General features: G+C 33.6%; 2 protein-coding genes and 1 long non-coding RNA gene across 3 annotated transcripts; 1 reads left to right on the forward strand and 2 right to left on the reverse strand.

Moving 5' to 3' along the window:
- The first annotated feature begins 1038 nt into the window (after positions 1 to 1038).
- LOC131628004 (thioredoxin M4, chloroplastic-like) lies at positions 1039 to 4452 on the forward strand. The gene is made up of 2 exons (XM_058898872.1): positions 1039 to 1396; positions 3942 to 4452. The coding sequence occupies exons 1-2, from the start codon at positions 1168 to 1170 to the stop codon at positions 4253 to 4255; spliced, it is 543 nt and encodes a 180-aa protein (XP_058754855.1). The 5' UTR covers positions 1039 to 1167; the 3' UTR covers positions 4256 to 4452.
- A 1763-nt stretch (positions 4453 to 6215) lies between these two features.
- Positions 6216 to 7486, reverse strand: LOC131628014 (uncharacterized). Its single transcript, XM_058898882.1, has 3 exons — positions 7227 to 7486; positions 6483 to 7064; positions 6216 to 6434 (listed from the first exon to the last, which is right to left on the reverse strand). The coding sequence occupies exons 2-3, from the start codon at positions 7059 to 7061 to the stop codon at positions 6216 to 6218; spliced, it is 798 nt and encodes a 265-aa protein (XP_058754865.1). The 5' UTR covers positions 7062 to 7064; positions 7227 to 7486.
- A 1522-nt stretch (positions 7487 to 9008) lies between these two features.
- Positions 9009 to 12255, reverse strand: LOC131628005 (uncharacterized). The gene is made up of 3 exons (XR_009291653.1): positions 10258 to 12255; positions 9566 to 9761; positions 9009 to 9476 (listed from the first exon to the last, which is right to left on the reverse strand). It is a non-coding gene; the product is annotated as an uncharacterized LOC131628005 (long non-coding RNA).
- Between the last annotated feature and the right edge of the window lie 3451 nt (positions 12256 to 15706).

Consider the following 15706-nt stretch of genomic DNA (forward strand, 5'->3'; position numbering starts at 1 on the left):
AACACTATGTAGAATAACTTGAACAACTTATTTGTAATGTCATGAATGAATAATTAATGTATATTGTTATGAAATTGTTGTCAAAATATGATAGAAATTGTTGTTAATTTTAGCAATATTTATTGAAAAACGTGGTAGAAATTGCTGTAAAAACATAGCAGTTGTGTAATGATATGATAATGTATTGGAGCTTGACAAAGTAATGGAAAATTTTGCCAAATTTTATGCCACAACCTATCAAATTTGTGCCACAAATTATGCCATCATAGGAAAACCTAAGTTGTCCAAAATCAGGCAAAATTATGCCAAAATCAAGAGCCATTTTTCAGACTTACTTTAAAAATTAAACATCGTTAAGGATAAATTTAATCAACATTATAAGATTAGTATGTCACAAACACCAACATTCCATTAAAAAACAGTCATTACATTTAGATGGTTGCATTATACAATAACTAATCAACAACATTGGAAAAAACTAACGTGACTCTCATTCAACAATTACGTTTAACTATAAGGTAGATGTTAATTAATAGAGAAACTACAAAACAACAACTTGACTATCCCAACATAATCCTCTGAGTTAAATTTCTTCTGCACCTTCTTATTCTTCTTTTTTGAAGCTTTAGGCAACTCCTTCATTTGTTCCACAACTTCCAAATCCTTCAAGTTGTTCCCATTTACATTTCTAACACCATAAACATCTTTTACTTCATCGAATATGAATAGTTCACATGTATCATCACTCTGCCAAAATAGACATCTCAAAAAATGATTTAATTTATTATGACAATTCTTATAATTCTTATAATATTAAGACATCATTCGAACTTCACACCCACACATTCTTTCTAATCGACTTTTCAAAAATGGGAAAGACACATAAATGAATTTCGTAACTCTTGATTTGGAAGACAATATAAAAAAATCTTTGATTTCAATGTTGATTTACCAAAAAAAAACACATTAACTTAACAAAAAAAACCAACAACACTAACATAGAAACAAAAAAAAAAAAAACACTAACAAACAAAAAAACTTGTCAAAAACAAAAAGACCCAATAGCGTTTTTTTCTCCGATTGTCTCTATCATCACTCTCACATTTCTTCATAGATCACTACAACACTTTTGTCACACTCTTTCTGGAGCCGCGATTCTCTACATCCATGGCCACCGTACAACTCGAATCTTTCTGCCTTATTCGCTCTTCCCAACACCCACCTATAGCCGCTTCCTCCCTCTCCTGCCGCCCGATCACTGCTAGGTTTCCTCCCTACACCGGCCTCAAGCAAAGACCACTCGCTGCCATTAGTTTTCGGAGTCAGTTCGCTTCGAGAGTCGGTTCTCGCGGCGGAAGAGTCCTTTGCGAGGCTCGAGATACTGCGGCTGTTGAAGGTTAGGTTTTGATTTTTAATCAAATTGATGTTTTGTTTTGGATCTGTTAATTTGGCGTGATTGATCGGCTTGTGTGATTCTATGTGATTGTGCGTTAGGGTTTTGAAATTATTTATTTTTTGTGCTTTGTTGGTTGATTTGTTGCTTGGGTTCTGTCTGGGTTTTGTGATGTTGTGGTTGTGTCAATCCCAGATAGAATATCGATTTACACACTGATACCAATAAATTTAGTGGGATTGAAATATTATATGATCTCTTTCAATTATTTTAAAAAATGAAATAGATACCAAAATCTAGACTTAGCCCTACAAAACCAAAACTCTCGTAGGTAAGAATGCATATATCCAGGTACCTTATAGGCTTAGACTGTGTTATGAATACAGCTGTCAAACAAGTCCTATAATTAAAAGCCCTAACTATTTGGCCCCATTAAAGCCCTATTATATTGAGCCCCCACTTATTGAGATTTATATTGGGCCCTAAAATTTTAGGCCCTTTGCATAATACATCTTTTTTTGGCCCCATTGAAGGGGCCTTATTTATTTCAAAAACTCATAGAAACTTCATTTCCTCATAAAATAAGTTAAGAATATATATATTTTGACACACCCTCCTTCACAACTCAACTTTTTAAATTATATTATCACAAAAAATTATTTTTGATGCTTCAAAATCTTTACCTACAAAATAAACATAAAAAATTATGCTGTGTATTGTGATTTAGTTCATTTGATTTAAATAGTGAGAATTTAAGAAGTTACATTACGCTAAAGAAGTAGAAGAAATGGGTAATGGAAGAAGTTGGATTAGTGGATTAAAGTAGTGGGTAATGCCAACTAATTAATTAATTATATAAAATGAAGTAGTGAGATTAGTGAGGTGAAATTTTTAAACACGTATCCTATATTTTTTTAATTAATTAGTTTTAAATAATTGAAAATGGGAGTTATCATTTTTTAATGCTAATAAAACCACAGCATGATACATAGACATAAATCCAAATCCAAATCAGTTCAAACAACACAACAATGTTAGCATTTAACACCTACTGCCAACCTTGCTTACCAGGTTATTAAATTAGAGAATATTGAATACTAACAGTACCTTCAAGCATATGTATCATGGGCTAGAATTTTTTAACAGAATTTTTAATTTATTTTTTGTTAATTAAAAAAAAAAACTAATTTAACAAGTAGTTTGTTTTTTGAAAATTTTAAACATAATTTTAAAATTTTTTATTTAAAAGTTATTTAGTTTTTTGATATTTTCATTTTATTCTATTTTTTAAAATTAAGTTTTTTATTTTATTTGGGGCCTTATAGCCCTTTTTCAAGTTTTGGGGCCTTCTAACATTGGGCCCTATGTATTTGAGGGCTTACTTTTTTAAAATTATTTTAGGCCCCTTTATTATAGGGGCTAGGGCCTAAATTTATTGGCCCCTTAAATTGACACCTCTAGTTATGAACATGGTTTTACTACCAAGAGAAAAAAAGAGAAACTACGCTAAAAATGCTAACAATTCTAAAACTAACTTTTCCATTCATTTTCATTCATTTCATTGATGATAAATACATTAAACAATCACCTATTTATAATATTGGCATACACCAATTACTCACTATCTAGGTCCTTCTAAAGGATAGTGACTCAACTCTATTAATTATAATGGACGGCTTATAGATTTGGGTTAATAATCTGCATTAAAAAAAGAAGGGTTAATACCTATTTTCCCCCTGCCATATAGGGGTCATTTGAAAAACCCCCTGAAAAAAAAAAGTTGCAAGAATTTCCCTAACATTTCAAAATTCTCTCATTTTTTACCTCGCTCACATCCAGTCAGCAAAAAAACTGATGTGACATGTATTTTTTTTATTTTTTATTTTTTTCTAATGACCTGGATGCCCAGGTGGCTTTTTATTTTATTTATTTGTTAATTTTAATGCCACATGTATTTTATATTATTTTTTCAAGAAAGGTGCTTAGTAGTTTTGAGGTTTGGTTTAATTATAAGTTAGAAAATATTATTGTTACTATTTTTTATTACACCTTAAGGACAAGGTGTGTTTTCCAAGATCGGTGGAATGTAATGAATTATGCACAAGTTCTATAAGCTCATTATAATTAATAGTAGTGAGTCATCATCTTCTAGAAGGATCTAGATAATAGAATTAGGTTATGCTTATGTTATAAATAGATGGTTGGTGAATGTAATGAGGATCAAATGAAATGAATGGAAAAGTTAATTTTAGATTTGTTAGCTTCTTTTAGTGCAGTTTCTCTCTATTTCTCTTAGCCTCAAAAATATGTTCATAACAGACTGCACCTGATGGGATCGTCACATTGGGACGCCCTTTGTATTTTTCTGGTTTTTGCTTTGTTTATCATCACCTGGTTGACAGGTTTTGTAGTTCAGGATTTTTGTATCACTGAAAAATTGTAATGAAAGTAGTAACTATCTTCTGTTTTATGTTTTCAGTGAATTGTTGCATATCTTAACGAAGTACTTAGCAGGGTTAAACTTTTCGTTTCATTGGTTATATTGCAGTTGCTTCTATTACTGATGAAAATTGGCAATCCCTTGTAATTGAGTCTGAAACTCCAGTGTTGGTCGAATTCTGGGCTCCATGGTGTGGTCCCTGCCGAATGATGCATCCCTTAATTGACGAGCTGGCAAAGGAATATGTAGGTAAGTTCAAGTGTTACAAACTCAATACTGATGAGAGTCCTTCAACTGCTACTCGGTATGGGGTTCGAAGTATTCCAACTGTCATCTTCTTCAAGGACGGTGAAAAGAAAGATGCAATTATCGGTGCTGTGCCCAAGGCATCATTGATCACAAATATAGAAAAATTCCTGTGAGATAGGAACAAAGAAGACTTCAACTGGAAGTAAAGATGTTTTTCCCATTAATCACCTCTCATAAAGCCAGTTATGTCAAGTTTGGATGGTTTGTTTTCTTAAATAATCATTGATGGTCCTGTACAGTGATGGGGTGCTTCCATATTGTGGTTTTTTAGATGATTTTTAGTCACTAATATGATGTCTAAGTTTTCTAATCTATTGTTGAACTCCATTTTACATTTTTGGCATCTTTTCTTTTTCCACCTTTGATTCAATATTTTTGGCCATAACTTTTCTCACCCCGCTGTTCTAAAAAACTGCACCGGATTCTGGAAATACATGCATGCAAACGGTACAAAAACACGTGTTTCAGATGCGTACTAATGGATATAATGCACTGTTATTATGGTCTATAGAATGTGCCTGAGGAGTTGCTGGAAACAGAGTTACTCCCTCAGATGAGAGAGGCTATTGAAAACAGGGGGAAGCCTAAGGAGGACTAACGCTCTAATGTCTATCCTGCATGTTTCCTTAGAAATTCAAATGCCAGAAGCGGAAAAAAAATCAAATAAGTACATGTTTCTCAAGAAGACCAAGTTGGGATGAAAAAATTGTTGCTAGGCTTTCTTTGAACTGAAAAAGAAAGTTAAACGAAAGTAATAGAAAAGAGTGTTAAAAAGAATGAAAGTGAAACTTTTCCTCTCATTATTCACCTCTCTCAAAAGCAATATCTTTTGCTCTGCTACAACGTAAAAAACTGGTAGTAAAATTTGGTACGAGTTTTTATCGAATTATTTAATAGGGTTAAATAAGTTTTTCGTCCCTCTAAATATTTGAGTTTTCATTTTTAGTCCCTCAAAAAATTTCCTTCAACTTTTCATCCCTTAAAAATTTTCCGTCTCAATTATTAGTCCCTGACGTCAGATTCCACTAACGGTTGCTTATGTGGCAGCCTACGTGTAATTAATTTTTGTTTTTCTTTTAAATTCTGCAATGACACCGTGGCATTAGTAGCTTAGTTTATAATGGGATTCCTAATTTCACCAGTTGCCCTAATTTCACAAATTTGTATATTCTTCTTCACGTTATTCTTCTACCTCTCCTTCCTCATCTCCTATATACTAAAATCGTGTCCCCCATCTTCTCATTGCTTGTTTTTTTCATCCTTTTGATCTCCTTCTCTTTCTGCTCTCCATCATGTCAAGTGCTTCGGTCAAATCTGGTGTTGGGAAGTTATGTGGTTGTCATGTTCGTATGGTGTCGTATCTCTGCAAGAATGGACCAAACAAGGGTAGGTTGTTTTGGAGATGCCCTAATTGGAGGAGTGCAGAAACGTGTGATCTCTTCATATGGGATGATGATTTTGTAGACCATGTTGGAACTGAAGGTGCAGATTCGATGAACAGTGAATCATCAGCCATGGCAATGAATCATATGAAGTTCTTGTATGAAGAATCAAGGAAGAAGAGCAAGAACTTGAAGATGAAGTTGAAAACAGAGAAATTTCGTGGGAGATTGAAGATGTTTTGTCTTGTTGTGTCCTTTATCCTAAATGTGTATCTTGTTATGAACTCTAGTTGCTGAATTATTTCTTATCTCATTAACTTTGTAATGTCATTTGTGATGGTGGTAGTGTTGTAATGTTAAGTTGATTTTCAATGAAATGAGATTGTTATGTTCTGCATAATTTACTCTTAAAAATCATTAGTGATAAAAAAGTAGAGCTCATAATTAGCAAGATTTAATTATAATTGGTAAATTGGCAGAATACAAGGATAACATGAATGTAACATAAGGATCACATTACTTAAGTTGCAAATCACATAGAAAGTGGAGCTCCATTATAGTAGTTGCAAAGTACCAAAAAGTAAAGCTCCAAAACAAAGTACATAATAGTACAGCATTACCAAAACAAAGTACATAGTCAAAATAGCACTGCTTATAAGTTTCAATCAAAATACATAAAGATAATAGGTCTTCATTGAGTCATGTTCCTTTGGATGTCTTCCCACTTGCTTGACCCTATAGCACTGCCTACACTTTCTTCTTCATCATCTTCAGGAATTACAAGTGGTTCCTCTGCATCCCTTCCAGGCCCCATTATGTTTTTTGTCCTTAATGTATTAAGCCTGTCACTTTTTCTTGTAGGAGATGTAACAACAGCAGTCTTTTTCCTTGGTGATATCATTGCTTTCACCTGCCATTACAGAAGATAATTAGCACCTTGACTGATCCCAGCACCAACAGGATCATGCACATTACTTGTCCCAGCACCAACACCATTACCAGCATCATCAATCCCAGCTCTTCCCCCCTTCTCCACATGACTTGGACCTTCACCAATGAGATCATCAAAATCATGCATTCTCTCCTCTTCACTGTCTTCAAAGTGTATGCCATTCAATGAGTCCTCAGATGATTCACTATTAACCTCTTCAATTTCCTCATCAACAACATGGCCTTTTTCTTTCCCTATTAACCTCTCCATGAAAGTCTTCTCACTACCAGGTAATCTTGTCTCTGCGTATATCTCGACATCACACTTATTCTCCTCAGCACACACAGCTAACTTACTTGCATCAACATCATTATCAAATGGTTTAAGATCATTTCCAAGACTTTCCTTTTCTGTCTTCCACCACATCTTAACATCTTCGACTTTAAATGCAGAATCCATATCCTTAATCAAGTCAACTGCTTCAAAATATGACCAATAATCTGGGTCTTGACCACTAACAGCATAAACGTTCCCCCCTTCATATGTTAACCCTTCATCCTTTACAAAAGAACCTTTCGTATAGAAAACTACTTTAAATAAACCCATTTCCTACACGTTTCAAGAAAAAACAAAGGTAGGTTCAGTTTTTAAGAAATTTCATAAACCCTAGCTTTCAGGTACGTAATACAGTTGGAAGCGTTTTCTATTACTATCATTACTAGGAGATACTATTAGTACTGCAAAGAATAAACATATTGAAGTGGGCCTTACCTTGTCGTTCTTGGAACCGCAACAAGCTGCGCAATCTTCGTCAATGGAGGGACCACAGGGGCGCGCTGAGGGATTGAAGGGAACACAAGGGACCACACCTTTCTATTAGGGATTCTGAAATGTTTTTTGGATTAGGGATTTTGAACGTAGAATTAGGGATTCTGAATGTAGAAGTAAATACCACCTAAGCTAATTTAATACAACATAATTTAAAAGAAAAACAAAAATTAATCACACGTAGGCTGCCACATAAGCAACCGTTAGTGGAATCTGACGTCAGGGACTAATAATTGAGACGGAAAATTTTTAAGGGATGAAAAGTTGAAGGAAATTTTTTGAGGGACTAAAAATGAAAACTCAAATATTTATAGGGACGAAAAACTTATTTAACCCAAATATCTATCTGGTACGTAGTTATAGTTTATTGGAAATTTCAAAAATTTGGTACTTAAGATAGTGGTAATTATCGTGAGGACTAGTCGGAGGACTTAGTAGCTTGTTTTGTCCTTATTAGGTAGTGAGAACTGGTGGGGATTACTCTACCTGGAGGACTTAGTAGCTTGTTTTGTCCTTACTAGGTAGGGAGAACTGGTGGGGATTACTCTACCCGCCTTTGTTTTCGGATGACTGTTTCCATCATCTCCACTTCTCCTCAAGAGCTTTAAGTAACTACTCTCTTGCTCAAACTTGGTAAGATTTTTTCCGTCTCTTCTTCTTCATTTCACTACACACATAAAAAACCAAAAAATAAAAAACAATATTGCCCTACCGATATTTTTTGAAGGGTTATTACCATTTTACCCCCCTGCCATATAGGTCTTTTCTGGTTTTGCCCCCTGTAATTTATTTTTTTTGAAAAACAACCTTGTCATTTCAAAAAGTTAACTTTTTAGCCCCTAAAGTCAAAATCCGCAGGAAAATCTGCAGCTTTTCTGCGGATTTTCTTTCAGATTTTCCTGCGGATTTTGACTTTAGGGGCTAAAAAGTTAGCTTTTTGAAATGACAAGGTTGTTTTTCAAAAAAAATAAATTACAGGGGGCAAAACCAGAGAAGACCTATATGGCAGGGGGGTAAAATGGTATTAACCCTTAAGATTATATCTTATCAGCGATTTTAAATATGTGGTAGGATATATGCATTTTTACCAGCAACTTGTAAATACCCAGTATGCATTTTTAGCGGCTATTTTGAAAAATCTGATAAAAACTTATACTGTTTACACCAGTTACTTCGAGTTCAAGAAAGGAACCCGTCATAGCTCTGTCATAATGTGAGACTGAATACATAGCTGTTTGTCTTTGTGCATGCCAAGCAACATGGATGTTAAATCTAATCGAAGAAATTGTGGGTGAGAATCATGGAGCAATGATCATCAATTTGATAACATGTCTACTATCAATTTAGCCTAGAATCCGATAGCACATGGAAGATGCAAACACATCGAAATGAGATTACATTATCTTAGAGAGCATGTATCGAATGGGAAGATGAATTTGGAACATTGCAAGACTGAAAATCAAATTGCAGACATCTTGACGAAGGTTGTGAAGGTGGAATTGTTCAAGAGATTGAGAACTATGATGAATGTAGATAGTTTAGACACAATGAATTAGGTGGTATGTTAAATATGTAATTTTTTGTGTTAAACATGATTGTAGATTCAATAGAGTCGAAGCTGAGTATAAATGATAGAAGTATGTATTCAACAGTAAGTCAAGTACATATTGTAAGTTTGTAAGTCTGTTTTTTAATTAGAGATTGTATAATAAGTAAGCAGTCTCATTATAAATAGGGAGGTGCCCTCCAATTGTAAATGAAGAATAGAGAAATTTACAGTTGAGAATTAAAAACAAAGAGAAATTCTGCAAATTTTCTAATCCTTCTTCTTCCTCTCTCTCCCAAAATCTAATTTCTATTTTCTTCCCCATTTCTATTTCAAAGATTTCTTTTCTTGTCAAATCATTGTGCGAACGAATTGTCTTGCAACCAAAGAGTGATTGAATCACTCGAGTGAATAATGAGCAGCGAGAACCGTGAATCAATCAAAAAAGTGATTTTATTTTGTCCCGTCAAGACCGGTTCCAATAATTACAAGCTGAAGAAGAGATTCCAGAATTGCTTACTAGCAAGCGCTGACCACGCTGGTTTCGCATTGGTGCATGCAGTCTCGGAGTGCACGTAAGAAATCCTCTACAATGCTTGGGCAGTCTACACAGTAGGGGCAGTGGCGAAGCCAGAAAGTTATAAAGCCTGGGCAAAAATTTAAATAACGCAAAGTCATTGTATATAATATATAAATAGTCATCCAACAGAATAAAAGAGATGAAAGATAACCTTACAATAGGGTGTTAAATAAAATCACGAGACAAATGTTCTTTCTGAGACTTCTTTTCGGTGAATGTTCAAATAATATCAATATCATCAAGTGACTTGAATATTTCCCGCTCAGTGTAACATACCATTAAGTCATTGAACCACACGTCGTTGATCTTATTGCGCAATTTAGACTTGACAATCTTCATTGTTGAAAAAACTCTTTCAACGGATGTTGTCGACACCGAGAATATCAAAACTAATTCAATGAGTTTGTAAACCAAGGGAAAGAAAATATTGAATAAAAAATATGACATCCCTACTAAGCTAGCAAAGAAAGTGAATAAATACCAAATATTAAATCATTACCAATTTAATGTGATATTATAAGAATTCATTACCATTCAATAAAGCAAAAACAATACCTACAAACCCATCAAATCATATATTGTTTAATAGTCATGTAGTATTAAAATTATTATTCATTAATTAAGAATTCTATGTTCAATTCAATACGTATATTGGCAAATGAATACAAAAATTAAAATGTACTAGTGTTGTTGAGAAAGTTCATGAAATGAGAGCCACAAAAAACTAGATAACTATCCCAACCAATCACAATGCACCGCTTCATTATTTATTTTCTTATAATTGTATAGCATTTTTTGTTTTTAAAGAAGATGTTACTACTTTAACATAACTTAAGAGTATATGTTACCTTATTTATGAAAGTGAAAAAGGCAGCAGTAGTACTATGTTCGCCGACGGACGAAGTAGTTCGGTGTTGGCCACGAAATTTGAGCGGCAGTTTTTTGTAAGTATAGGTTATGCTTCACTTGTAGCTTTAGTACCATAATGTCTCTACCGAAGAAACAACAACTGTAAACCCCACCTTGGGATGTCGCGGCAAAAAGAGTAAGAGAAAGAGATTGAGGGACTAAGCAATAAGCTCCAAAACCTTTTCCTCTCATTTTTTTTTAACATATGGGCTAAAAACTACGACTAAGCAATAAGCTCCAAAACCTTTTCCTCTCATTTTTTTTTTTAAATTATGTTTTTTTTAACATATGGGCTAAAAACTACTGGGCCCGAGCCTGGGCAAGCGCCCATCCTGACCGGGCCCTAGCGTCGCCCCTGAGTAGGGGTCTCCAATGTGCCTCCTGGCCAAGAGCTGCTTCGTTTTGATACCTTCATGAGCAACTTGCCATTAGAAAATTCTGCTTTCCTCTAGGAGTTGAATTTTCCACATCCTCTTCCGATCCACGCTTTGAATCTATTAGGAGGTCTCAGTAAAACAGTTTAGTGCAGAAGCAATAGTGAATTAACCATTTTTAATTCCTGCCCATATGCAAGTGTTAAGGTCCTCATTAGTAATAGGAGGATGAATAACATCAATTTTTTCCTTGATGTCATTATCAAATAATTTATCAAGCAAGCTTCAATTTTAGTCTCCCTGCTCATTGATCAGCTCAGCCACAATTAAATGGTCTATCTTAGAATTGAGATTCTGCATATAATCCTTCAACATACTACCTAATGCTAGCTAGTAGCTACCCAAGGGTCTTGCCACGCTTTAATGAGTTTTCCATTGCCTATGAACCTGTATGACAGAGCTGAAAATTTATTCCACACAGTATGAAACGTCTTCCGTAAATGAGAGTCATAAATATTTGGAGTAGCAAATTCAGAGGCAGCAAAACTAGCAGAAATCTGCAGAAGTCGGGAGCACCAACGGGACTAATGTTCTAGGACTACAGAAGAGGGAGACACTACATATCAACCAAAAATCTTCAGATGTTAAGTAAATGAGTCATCTCTCTTATAAATCTAACAATTCTACCCATTTATAGACAATGTTGGATTTTAATCACTCACAATTCACCCGTGTGAGTCCTCCATATCCTATAAACAGGATCCAAAACCGAATCCAGCTCCCGCTCTCCCACAAAGTCAAATCAGACTCTGATACTCTGTTGGAGAGTCGGGGAGAGTCGAGAGCACCAATGAGACCAATGTTCAAGACCACATGAGAGGGAAACACCACATCTCAATTCAAAATTGAAAACCTTGGACCTTGGTGTCTCCCTCTCTGTAGTCTTGGAACATCAGTTCCATTGGTGTTCCCGACTCTCCCGGACTTCCTAACAATGGTATCAGAGCCGTGTTTCGACTTGGTTGGGGAGCAGGAGCTGGATCCAGTGATGGATCCTATTATAGGATGTGGGAGACTCACACTTATGAGAGAGAATTTTGGGTGCAAGTGTGAATGGTTAACGTCTCACATTGTTATGAAGGGGTGAAATGTTGAATTTATAAAAGTGATGACCACCTATTTACCACCTTAAGGTTTTGAATTGAGATGTGGTGTCTCCCTCTCCTAGAATTGGTCTCATTAGAAACTCCCCAACACTTTTCACCACGAAGCTCTTTCACCACTTTTAAACTTCCAAACCAATTTAACAATGCAAGCCTTATTCACGTCAGTGAGATTTCTTAGTCCTAAACCTCTCTGTTTCTTAGTACGGGTGATATTTTTCCAGTGGATTTTATGAATGACATCTTCATTATCTCTCCCATATGAAGGATCTCTGCATTTGCTGTATCTTTTTGAGGTAGCTTTATTTTAGGATCATTTTGCACATCATGGAGTAGGTAGGAAGCTCTTTGAATATAAAATAAAGGACAACAAATATTAAACCTATTTTTTTTTGTTGCCTAAAATAAAATAGAAACTACTTTTTGTATCTGTGTCCTATAGTGTCATTTATGCCATAAATATTAATCCAGCATTAGTTATGTTGATAAGCTCTACATGAAAACGCCCCACATTGTTGACTCTTCACCATGAAAATTCAAACTCGGTGATAAAATATGTTGCCACATATCCGTTTCTTGCCGTTTCTTCAATCTTCTGGATTTTGATTTTCAAGATATATATTCTAAAAATTCTTACTAGTCAAGCCCCATGGGGCTATATATATATGTGTTACAATCTTCACATAGATATCAAACACACACATAACATATTAAGTAAAGTGAATCATATATATTAAGTTTATATATTCATATCACTACTTAAGCTATGGAGAAGAAAGCAGTAGCTGCCTTATCCTTCCTCTTTCTCGTTCTCTTTGTTGCACGTAAGTAATCATCATTCCTTAGTTCAATATTCATAAATTCATAATTTCTTTGGTGATTAATTTTTGTTGTATTGGTATCTTGATGCAGAAGAAATAGTGGTGACTGAGGCGAAGACTTGTGAGCATTTGGCTGATACATACAGGGGACCATGCTTTACAGATGCTAGCTGTGACGATCACTGCAAGAACAAAGCGCACTTAATTAGTGGCACTTGCCATAACTTACAATGTTTCTGCGCTCAAAACTGTTAAAAACTCAGATGGATGGATTGATCCTCTAACACAGACAAAGAATCATATTATAAATAAATAAATAAAATGCATGCCCTAGTAGCTAGCACTGCATCTATGTATATGAATATTGCGTCATCTTTGAATCATATATGTGTGTGTAATAAATATCGTGCATAATGCACTAGTTATGCACTTTATGTATCATATGAAATAAAAGAATTATTAATCAATAATTTCGTTTTCAAGTTTGGATACTAACTTTTGGTTCTTTTTTGTTTGTCATTTACGGTATTTGTTTTGCTATAGTAACAGAAAGTAAGAGAAGAACTTATCTAAGGTGAATTCTTATCTAATTAACAACTAAGTTGGGTGATGTAGTTTATAAAGGGCTAGACTTGGAAATAAAGGAATTAAAAGAAGTAACATAGAAAGACATAGGGCCGTTTTATTATAACTTTATTAACAGTGTTTTTTTATCTTATTTTAATAATGATTTTTTTAATTATATTAAATAGTAGAAAATATTTTAAGTTTATATTTTATAAATTTAAAGACTAATTACACTAATAATATAAGTATGTATTATTAAAATATAAATATATATTATTAAAGAATATGGGAGGAATCATGAAATGCATCATTTATTATTATTTAAAAAATAAATAAATCTTATACACCGATTTTATAAAAAATCAACAAAAAACATAGCTTAAGAGTTGAGTTTCGATTCTCAATTCCAGAAATTTTATGTTTTGTTTACCATCAAAATGACGCCCTTAATTAATAAATCATCTTATCCATCAAATTTCAGGAAAACTAACATTGTTGATTTATATTTTATTTAATTAAATAGAACCTTGTTTTTATCTCGTTTGTGTTCCCTCGGTTTTCCTTAAAATCGAGATGTAAACTCTTAACAATATTGTTGTAACGAGAACCGTCAAGAACAAATTAAAAATATGAGAAAATTGAGTATCTAGAACTAACACAAGAAACCCTTTAATTTTACGAAAGAGAGATACGGGGAAAGAAGAAATAATGATTGGTTATAACTCTTTTACTACTCACTTTTTCAATTAAGGTTAAAATATTTCAAGTGGATAACAATAACCAATATTGTCTCAACAACATGAGAGAACTAGTCTATTTATAGACTACTAAACTAACTTAATTAACAAGATAATTTAAGCAATTTGGCTAACAGACTGGTCCAATTCGACATGCTAACAATAAAACATATTTTGACAATTGCATGCTTGAACAGACTTTGACTACAATATGCAAGACTTTGACTTCTATCGAACCAACCCTTGTCTAGACTAGAGTTCGATCTAATTACCACAAATTCCACCATGGTACAAACTCTACAACATTAAGGGAACAACCTAGCTTTCTTCACGCAACTTTATCAATTGCATATAATGGAAAAACTTGTAACTTGACAATGCATTTGTGATCATATAAGTAGCATTGTCTTCACGATAAATTAGACCCCTACTTAGAGACCCATTTATGTACCTTAGAATCCACTTCAATGCTTGTCAGTGCTCCTTTTCAGGATAGTCCATATACATGCTTACAAGGCTCAGTGTTGTTTTTAGGTATTTGTAGTTGTTCTTGTTCATTGTTATTGTTGTTTTATTATGGTGTGTTCATTTTTGTTGGTTGTCTACGATTTTTATTTTATTTTTAGAAGTTGTATATGATTACAGAACATAGTTGTTTGAAAGCCAATAGATTAAGTAAATAATATGAGAATTGAGTGATTCAATTTCTTGAATTCGCGGAAAAAACTTTCTAATGATAATGAGATTTTTCGACGTCCTTGTACAAAATGCTGAAATATGCAAAAACATCCAAGGGATGTTATATTCAATCATTTAGGCTGTGATGAAATTATTCAAAATTACATGAAATAGGGTTGGCATGGTGAAGTGACCGAAAAAAGATCTATGTCACATAGAGTTTAAGCTGATGAATTTACGAATTTTTAGATAAAATAAAGAGTAAGAGAATGGAGTGATCCAATTTCTTAAGTGAAAGTGGATTCACAGTGACACTAGTGTATAAACTGATGAATTCAGATTCACACTAGTTAACCTTTGAAAGACAGCTTATATGAATGAACCATTCATTATAACATCTCAAGCAAAACAAGTTTTTTTAGTCACTAATCCTTCTAACATAAGGTGATCAACTGTTCCACAAAGAAAACATATTCCTGATAGTGATGAAAATCAAGATTAAAATTTTGAGATCACTTTTTTTGTAACACATGTACGTCTCATCTGAAGAAAATGATTCATACGATATTCATGCTATTCGTCATGATCATCAAGAGGAGATATGAGAAAACTAATAAGTAAATATTTTATATCACTCAGTAATATATATTTATTCATTTTAATTTTTTATTCTTTTCACTAATATTTATTTTCCAACATATAAAGATGTCGAAGTTGGATACCCTATGTTGCATGGTTTTAGAAGTAAAAGTCAGAAAATTAAAAACCCCTAAAGTAAGTGTTATATGATTCATGGTGTTGATATTGAAGTTTGAAGTTGTTGTTGAAGAATGAATTTTGAATGTTGTTGTTGTTGTTGAGATAAATGGTTTAAAAATTTAATGTTGTTGATTGGTTTTAAATTTTGCTCAAATTATAGGTGTTCAACGACCTATTACAAATTCTAGAAGAGAACTTTTGGATGGCGTACACGAATTTACATTTTGGTTATTGCTTTTATTGATTAATCATTTGTTTTAGTTTTGTTGTAACATTGTAGTGTTTGTGC

Source organism: Vicia villosa, unplaced genomic scaffold (assembly GCF_029867415.1).
Source record: "Vicia villosa cultivar HV-30 ecotype Madison, WI unplaced genomic scaffold, Vvil1.0 ctg.000418F_1_1, whole genome shotgun sequence".
Taxonomy (NCBI): domain Eukaryota; kingdom Viridiplantae; phylum Streptophyta; class Magnoliopsida; order Fabales; family Fabaceae; genus Vicia; species Vicia villosa.

What these genes read in the sequence shown, in the direction of transcription:
- LOC131628004 (XM_058898872.1), top strand. Translation starts at nt 1,168, where the DNA reads ATGGCCACCGTACAACTCGAATCTTTCTGCCTTATTCGCTCTTCCCAA. An exon ending in AGATACTGCGGCTGTTGAAG is followed by an intron (nt 1,397 to 3,941) that starts GTTAGGTTTTGA and finishes GTTATATTGCAG; the next exon opens with TTGCTTCTATTACTGATGAA.
- LOC131628014 (XM_058898882.1), bottom strand. Translation starts at nt 7,061, where the DNA reads ATGGGTTTATTTAAAGTAGTTTTCTATACGAAAGGTTCTTTTGTAAAG. An exon ending in CAAGTAATGTGCATGATCCT is followed by an intron (nt 6,435 to 6,482) that starts GTTGGTGCTGGG and finishes CTGTAATGGCAG; the next exon opens with GTGAAAGCAATGATATCACC.